At 51.9% G+C, this 9,056-nt stretch overlaps 1 protein-coding gene across 1 annotated transcript; it reads right to left on the bottom strand.

Annotated features, from left to right (window-relative positions):
* Positions 1-485: 485 nt before the first annotated feature.
* On the bottom strand, positions 486-7,178 carry OR52W1 (olfactory receptor family 52 subfamily W member 1). Its single transcript, XM_021062352.2, has one exon. It carries the CDS (start codon positions 3,690-3,692, stop codon positions 2,730-2,732), a length of 963 nt encoding a protein of 320 aa, XP_020918011.2. The 5' UTR covers positions 3,693-7,178; the 3' UTR covers positions 486-2,729.
* Positions 7,179-9,056: the final 1,878 nt, after the last annotated feature.

Consider the following 9,056-nt stretch of genomic DNA (forward strand, 5'->3'; position numbering starts at 1 on the left):
GCTGAGGAGCCGAGGGCTGGGCAGTTTGGGCCACACGGTAGCGCGTCCTGGGGTCACCGGCCTGGCTGAGGGGGACCCGGGGTGGAGAGCGGAGGCCAGCGGGCGGGTCGGGGCTGCTCGTCCGGGAAGCCCGCTGTCCGCCCTGCCAGAGCCTCCAGGGCGGCGCACGGCGGTGCTGCGGCCCCGGTAGAGGGATGAAGGGCCCGCTCGAGCCTCTGCCCCCCTCGCAGCCGCACACATGGTCGCTCTGGTCCCTCGTCCCTTCCTTGAAACCTTTTGGGGTGACCGTGTTTTGGATGAAGCCGTTTTCAGATGTCGGGGAGGGAATCTCGTGCCTTTGTGACAGAGGAAGGAGTACCCCAGTGAGGCGGAGGACAGCGGCCTGCCACCAAAGCCGCCAGTGTTTCTGAGGCTAAATGTGTGCCTGTTCACACTCAGTGAGACACAGAAAGTCTAGAAATGTGATCACCACGGGTCAGGCCAGATTTGGGGTCAGAGTTAGGGAAAAAACCCTATTGTTGAGAGATGTTTTATTTTGGAATGAGGGATAAGGGGTTACGGGCTCACAGTTGTTCTCAGGTTGTTGGGAGGAGGAAGAGTGCCAGAAAAGCCTTCTAGACACACCTCATGGTGGGTGGGTGTGCAGTCTGAATCCAAAACCAAATCCACACGGCCAGGGGGGTGGGCTTTTGGGTTGAGGGTGAACCGTGTACAGCTCTGGACTCGGCTGCACACCCGCGGGTGACGGTGCCTTAGAAGAGAGGCTTCCTGGGGTGGGAGAGAGAAGCCACTGCTTATGAGTCCCCCCTCCATGTACCAGCGGGGGGACAGGAGGTGGTGCGTGTGCGCGTGGCCCAGGACTGTCACACATCGCTTTATATTTCTTATAACAATGTTGTAATAAATATCTTCCTGCCGACGTCTCTGCGCATCTCTCTCATTATTTTGTCAGGAGACAAATCACTAAGAGAAGGAGGGGTACATGGTAGAGACTCACGACCTACTAGGATTAGAATTTCATCACAGTCGGGGTTCCCATCGTGGCGCAGCGGCAACGAATCTGACGAGCATCCATGAGGACGCAGGTTCGATCCCTGGCCTTGCTCCGTGGGTCAAGGATCCGGCGTTGCCGTGAGCTGCGGTGTAGGTCACAGACGCGGCTTGGATCCCACACTGCTGTGGCTCTGGTGCAGGCTGGCGGCTACCGCTCCCATTGGACCCCTAGCCTGGGAACCTCCATATGCTGGGGGTGCGGCCCTAAAAAAACAAAAGCAGAAACAAACCACACACACACAAAGTACTTCATCACAGTTATCTGCAAAATCATTGCCTGGAGGGCTTTTAAACTTAGAACCTCCTGGCAGAGCTGAGTCCTGAGAAGGCCTGGGCCCCCCTGGCTGGAGGAGGACGGAGGGTTTCCTCCCTGTCCCCTTGGCTTCACAGGACGTGACAGCACCCCTGAAACGCATGCAGAGCCCCTGGGCTGTCCTCAGGTCCCTGTTCCTGAGGATCTGACGGGACCCCGCGTGGCCCTGGGGGTGGCATCGCTTGCTTCTTCAGGCCTGCGGCCTCCTGCGTGGTGCTCCGTCCAGCTGTCCGCCGAGCGGTCCTTCCTGCCCCGGGCTTCCGGGCCAACTCCAGTGCCCGCAGTTGGGATCGTTGTGCCGGAGAGCCTGGGCCCGCGTGTGCAGCCCGTAGCTCTCTCTCTGACCTCGTAGCGGGACTCGCTGCTTCTGTCTGAGGATGTTCTCCTTCTGGACGTCGTGCTGGCAGTGCCCCTCCTGGCAGCATGGAGGCTTTTAGCTGGCGGGAACCCCATGCGGGCACCACCATGGCACTTCCTATGTGGGATCTGTTCTCTGGCGGCCAGAGCAGTGCCAACTGTTCCTGTTTCGTCACGTTGCACCTCCATTGTGTGCTGCTTGTGCCCCTGGCCAGCGCAGACGGGGCGCTGATGAGGCCTGTATCTGGGGTTCTACGTACTGGGCTGAGGACGCACGGAGGGCAGGTTGCTAAGAGACCCTGATGAGCTGGGCCTCAGGCCAGCAGGTCAGGTGCCCACAGTGGTTTCCCAGAAGCAGCAGGCCCAGGGAGCGACATTCTAGTCACTAACTGCCGCGACCTTGGCCGGTGGTGACGGTTGGGGGATGGGGCTCAAGCCCGAGACCGAGAACCTTCTCTGAGCTGAGAGCGTCTTACAGATCAGTGTCTTGGACACACGTGGGGCTCCAGGGCCCTTTATCCTGGTTCTCAGAAGGGGGGGAGGAAGCGTTTATCTCCTTCCCTCAGGACAGGATCTGACCCCAGGGATACAGGGCTGTGGTCCCAGACAGGACCCCAAGCACCTGCCTCCAGAGGCAGCGTCACCCCCAGACTCCCAGGCCCCGGTCTGGTTCGTGTGGGAACCAAAGCCGACTCGGGCTTCCACGATGGGTGGAGCTGGGGCAGGAAGAGAAGGAGGGTAGTTTTCTTTAAATCGAATCCGTAATTCCCGGATCCCTATTTTCTCTGCCTGGTCGCTTGGTACCCCGCCTCCTGCCGCCTCCCCAGCTGGACGGGCCCGTCTCCAGATGCCGCTGTGCCCGCGGCAGACCCTGCCCAGCAAATATCTGTTGAGCGATTGTCACAGTTGTGTGCAGACCGTGGGGCAGAGATGACGTCATCCCCACCCCCAGGGACCCTCTGGACTCCCCACCTCCACCCCCAGGCCCCACGGCTTTCCCTGCCCCTTAGAACCGGCTCCTGCTGGGTGTGAAGGTTTCCAGGAGCCGGCCCCTGATCTGCTTGGTGCGGGCCCCATAGATGAGAGGGTTGAGGGCAGGTGGCAGCAGCAAATAGACGTTAGAGAGCAGGATGTGCACAGGCTTCGGGACGGTGCGACGGCCGAAGCGGTGTGTGAGGTAGGAGAAGAGACCGGGCACGTAAAAGGCCAGAATGACCCCGACGTGGGAGCTGCACGTACCGAAGGCCTTGGCCCGGGCTTCCCGGGTGGGCAGCCGCAGCACGGCGTGGGCGATGAGCCCGTAAGAGCCGGTGATGCCTAGAATATCTACGCTGGACACGGCCAGCGAGAGCGCCAGCCCATACAGGTTGTTGGCCCTGGTGTCCCCCACCACCAGCTCTACCACCGCCATGTGCGCACAGTACGCGTGGGCTATGGTCCTGGCTCGGAAGTGCCCAAACCGCGCCACCAGCAGAGGGAATGGCACGACAATAGCCACAGCTTTGAGCGCCAGGGCCAGGGCCGCGTAGCCCACGCGGGCCTTGGTGACAAGGACAGGGTAGTGCAGTGGACGCCCCACGGCCACAGCTCGGTCACAGGCCATGGCCAACAGCACGCCAGATTCCACAGCAGTCAGTGCGTGGACGAAGAACATCTGGACCAGGCACGCGGTGTAGGGCACCGGCCGGGGCCCAAGCCACAGCACAGCCAGCAGCCCCGGGGCTACCGATGTGGCTAAGCCCAGGTCCGTGGCCGCCAGCACGGCCAGGAGCAGAAACATGGGCTGGTGCAGTGCGGTGTCCGCGTGCACCACCGCCAGCAGGGCTCCGTTGCCCAGCAGGGAAAGCAGGTACATGGGCCCGAAGACCAGTGTCAGCCAGGCCTGGGCGCCCCCCAGCCCTGGCAGGCCGGTCAGTATGAAGAAGGCTGGGCGTGAGAAGGTGGAGTTGGGCTGGGGAGCTTCGGCCATCCTGTGGCGTCAGGGCTTTCGGGCTCATGGAGGCATGAGTCCTGATACGGGAAGGACAAGGGAGGGAATTTGGGGCTGTCACGGTGGCACGGATCCATCCATGTACAGGTAAGCTCAGTGCAAGGCTGGGAGGCTCACCGCTAGGACCCGTGACGGAGGTTCGGGATGGCTAGTCAAGGTCACAGCCCCGGTCAGGATGGGAGGGTCCTTGTACCTGAAATCCACAAGCATTGAAGGGAGAGCCAGGGGGACAGAGGTGACGGACGGGGGTGTCTCTGCTGCAGTGGCTGTCCCGCCAGAGCCCTCCAGGTGGAGCTCAGCTGAGAGGGGAGCTGAGAGGAAAGCTGTTTCTGTCCTCAGGGTCCAAGGAGAATCAGTCTCGGTCTCTGCAGGTGGGGAGCAGGCCAGTTCTGGGGGGCTCAGGCCTCAGGATGGCCCTACTCCTGCCTGCGTATCCCGAGGCACGACTCCCGGGCCTCAGCCTCCTCAGCTCTGTCCCGGGGGCGGGACACAGGGACACTACGCGTGGCCAGCTTGAACCTTCCGAACCAAGAAGAAGGAGGACGGTGGACAGAAAGGGAGAAACGGGAACAGGAGGCAGATGGGCCTTGAGTGCAGCTGTGAGGCCGACGTGCGCGGAGGACACCTGGTGGGTTTGGGGGTGTGGGGGGCTTACGTTCGTCTTAGCCTGACGCTGGCGCGTGGTGAGCTCGAACACGGGTCGGAGAATTGCCCCTGGATCTGGGAAGCCGCCGAGAGAGGGATGGCAGCAAAACGAGTCTTTCCTTCTTCACGGTCCAGAAGCGGGTTGCACTCCAGTCTCATTCCTGGGGTGCCCAAGAGCGTGCAGGTCACAGAGGGGAGGACGTGGCACTCCGCCCAGCGTGCCAGCCATACGAGGAAGAAGCAGCCGCAGGAGGAGGAGGCAGGAGCAGCAGAACGGATTCCTTGGAGGAGCTAGTCTGTGGACGCTGGAAGGTTGGATGGGTAAATGCAGGAGAAGGAAGGCAGCAGCAGACGACTTGACCGAGCAGAGACCTAAGCTGGGCACGCTGGCAGCTCCTCTTCGCCTCGACCGATGCCTGCGGGGCCCTTTATGTGGCTCTTCTACCCGCCTCCCTCAGGGCCCTACCCCTCCCACTGGGCTGCATTACCGCTTCCCCGTTGGGCTTCTGAAAGCCTGGGGAACTCGGGAAGTCGAGTGAGGAGGCAGCAGTGGGGGCAGCAGGCACAGAGACTGACTTCTGGCTGCGGGAAGATCTGAGATAGAGGAATGCTGACCCCCTGAGGTCCGGAGGGAAGACCTTGCTCTCTGTCTTCTTTGTGAGTATCCGTCCCCCTCAGCTGTCATCACTGGTCTCTCTCTGTCCCTCTGGACTGGAAGAGTGACAGGCAGGGCGTCTTAGCTTCAGTCTCACCACTGCTTATCGCAATGCCTGTTATTTGCCTCTGAATAAATATTGATTGCTCTTAATTGGGGGACAAAACTGCTGGCCCAAACAGCATTTGCCGACGAACAGGGGCCGTGACAGTTTCAGAAGCTTTAGGTGTCCATGGAAACGAGAAAGAGTTACTCACCGTCAACCACAAGTCCCACTGAGCACCATTCTTTCTGCTGGAACGATACATATTCTAAAAATCACCACACTATGCAAGATAGTCTAACAAAACCACAGGGCCTATGGGAGGAAAAATGGGAGGAGGCCACAACATTAAAAACTTCCTCAGTCACACATTTAACAAGGAGAGAAACCTAATAAAAATGGTGGTACCGTTTTACACAACACACGATAACTGGCTAGAAAGTACATAAATACACCAATAAATACGACACTTTACCTGGAAAGAGACCTGGAGTTTTCCTTGTGGAAGTGGGTGTTGGAAGCAGCTTGTGAATTACTGTGAAGTGGTAGAAAGACAAATTGAGAGTCGGGTGGAATGTTGTAACATCGGATGAGGTTGCGGCTCATGACAAGTGGTGAATGGAGGCGGGTGTTGGATGTTTGTGGGTATGCGTGTGTGCATGTTGGCGTTTCCTAGGAGGCTTGGTTCAGCTGGTACAGTTTTCTGCGTTCACTTAGTTTCTTGCAGAGGGACTCACGCATAAGCAAACAGGAACTTCACATTAGGCTCAGTCCCCTAATATACCAATGAACATAAATGCAGAAATCCTCAACAAATTATTAGCAAACCGAATTCAACAATACATCAAAAGGATCATAAACCATGATCAAGTAGGATTGTTTCTTGGGGTGCAAGGATGGTTCAACATACACAAATCAATCAACGAAATACATCACTTTATTAGTAGAATGGAAAAAGAATCAAATGGTCATCTCGGTGCCCACTCAGCATGCCCGTTCAGTGTAGCACTAGAAGTCCTACCTAGAGCAAACAGGCAAGAAAACATTAAAAGATACCTGGATTGGAAAGGAAGAAGTAAAATGATCTCTATTTTCAGATGACTTGATTTTATATTTAGAACATCCTGAAGACAACCAAAAAGCTGTTAGATTTAATCAATGAATTCAAAAAAGTTGTGGAATATAAGATTAACATGCAAAAATCAGTAGCATTGGAGTTCCCAGGTTGCCTAGCACTTAAGGATTTGCTACTGTCACTGCTGTGGTGATGTTCCGTCCCTGGACTGGGAACTTCCATGTGCCAAGGGTGTGGCCCCCCCAAAAAATCAGTAGCATTTCATACACTAATGACAATCTTTCTGAAAAAGAAATAAAAAATTGATTCCATTTACAATAGCATCAAAAACAATACAATAATTCGGAAGAGATTTAGCTAAGGAGATGAAAGACCTCTACCCTGAAAACTCAAGACGTTGATCAAAGAAATTGAGAAAGACACAAATAAATGGAAAGATATCTCATGTTCATTGATTGGAAGAATTAATTTTGTTAAAATGTCACTACTACTAAAAACTATAGATTCAATGCCAGCCCTATCAAGATTCCAATAGCGTTTTTTACAGTAGTAGAAAAAAAAATCCTAAAATTTATACGGAACCATAAAAGACCCTAACTAGTGAGAGAGATCCTGACAAAGGAGAACAAAGCAGGGGGCATCACGCATCCTGATTTCAAGCTATACTATAAAATTATAGTTATCAGAGTAGTATGCACCGGCAGAAAAACAGACAAATGGACCAATGGAACAAAATCGAGAGACAGAAATAACCCAAACGTACACAGTCAACAAATACTTGACAAGGGAGCCAGGAATACTCGATGGAGAAAAGATAGTCTTTTCAATAAATGGTGCTGAGATAACTGGATATTCACATGTAAAAGGACAAAACTGGCTTCATATCTCATACCACTCACAAAATTGACTCAGAATAGATTGAAGACTTAAGTGAATGGACCTGAAACTATGAAACTCCCAGAAGAAAAAGAAATACATTTCCTTGGGATGGATCTTGGTAATAATTTTGGGGGTATGACATTTACAACACAAGCAACAAATAAAAAAAAAAAACACATGGCACTACATCAAACTAAAAAGATTCTGCACAGCAAAAGAAACCATTAGAAAGTGAAAAGACAATCTACAAAATGGGAAAAATGTTGGCGAGCCATGTATCTGATAAAGGGTTAAAATCCAAAATATACAAAGAATTCATACAATTCAGTAGCATCAAACCAAATAACTGATATAAAAAATGGGCAAATGACCTGAATAGACATTTCTTCAAAGAATATATATGGAAGGCTAACAGATACATGAAAAGATGCTCAACATCACTATTGATTAGGGAAATTCAACTCAAAGCCACAAAAGGTTGGGAGTCTGCACACCCCTAATTGTTTCATTGTTCAAGGGTCCACTGTCTATCCAAAGGACACGAAAACACTAACTCCAAAAAGATACCTGCATTCCCAAGTTCATAGCTGCATTATTTGCAATAGCCAACACATGAAAATAGCTTAAGTGTTTACTGATGGATGAATAAAGAAGTTGTGATAGATATATATTTTTCATAAATGGATAAAGAAGTTGTGATAGATTATACAATGGGATATTTTTCAGCCATAAAAAATGAGGAAAGCCTACTATTTGTAACAACGTGGGTGGGCTTTAAAGGCATTATGCTAATTGAAAAAGGTCAGAGAAGGACAAATACTGTATGATGGCACAGTCTAAAGAAAGAACAAAAGAAAGGAAAGAAATGAAAGAAAGAAAAAGAAAGCAAGAAAGCTCTCCCCACCAACTCAGAGCAAAAGAGATCAGAGTTTGGGTACCAGAGGTGCAAGGTGGGGGGAAGAGAAATTGGAGGGAGGTGGTCAAAATGTACAAACTTTGAGTTATACGATCAATGAGTGCTAGGAGTGCTGTGTACAACATGATGGCTCTAGCTCAGATTGTTGTATAATATACAGGAAACCTGTGATTTGTCTATTTTTCCTTTCAGTTTATGCTTAATGTGTTTAGAGGCTCTGTTTTTGTGTGTGTGTGTACATACTTATCATTTTATCTTCCTGGTGAATTGATACTTTTATTGTTAAGTAATGTATCTCTCTGTCACTAGCAATTTCCTTTCTTTGAAGTCTTCTTTTGTCTGGTATTAATGTAGCCACTCTTTTTTGATGTTTGTGTGGTATATAGTTTTTTTGATGTTTGTGTGGTATATAGTTTTTCATCCTTTCATTTGTAACCTAGCTATGTCACTGAATATGAAGTGAATTTCCTGTAAACAGCAGGTAGTTGGGTTGTGTGTACTTTTTTTTTTTTTTTTTTTTTTTTTTGTCTTTTGTCTTTTTTGTTGTTGTTGTTGCTATTTCTTGGGCCGCTCCCGCGGCATATGGAGGTTCCCAGGCTAGGGGTCCAATCGGAGCTGTAGCCACCGGCCTACACCAGAGCCACAGCAACGCGGGATCCGAGCCGCGTCTGCAACCTACACCACAGCTCACGGCAACGCCGGATCGTTAACCCACTGAGCAAGGGCAGGGACCGAACCCGCAACCTCATGGTTCCTAGTCGGATTCGTTAACCACTGCGCCATGACGGGAACTCCGGTTGTGTGTATTTTTTAAACCACTTTGCCAGTATCTCTCTCTCTTTTTCTTTATTTATTTATTTTTTTTGGTTGCCCTGTGGCATATGGAGTTGCTGGGCCAGGTATCAGAACTGAGTCGCAGTTGCAAGCTACACCACAGCTGTGGCAATGCTGGATCCTTAACCCACTGTGCTGGGCCTGGGATCACACCTGTGTCCAGGGATGCCGCCAATCCCATTGCATCACCGGGAACTCCACTGTGTTTTTAAACTCCACTCCGATCTCTGTTTTTTAACTTGTGTGTTTATGGACCATTTACAGTTCATGTAATTATCAATATTTTAGGGCTTAAG

Source organism: Sus scrofa, chromosome 9, assembly GCF_054392235.1.
Source record: "Sus scrofa isolate SSC_HxYL_T2T_F1_AM1 chromosome 9, Sscrofa_HxYL_maternal_Yorkshire_Landrace_v2.0, whole genome shotgun sequence".
NCBI lineage: Eukaryota > Metazoa > Chordata > Mammalia > Artiodactyla > Suidae > Sus > Sus scrofa.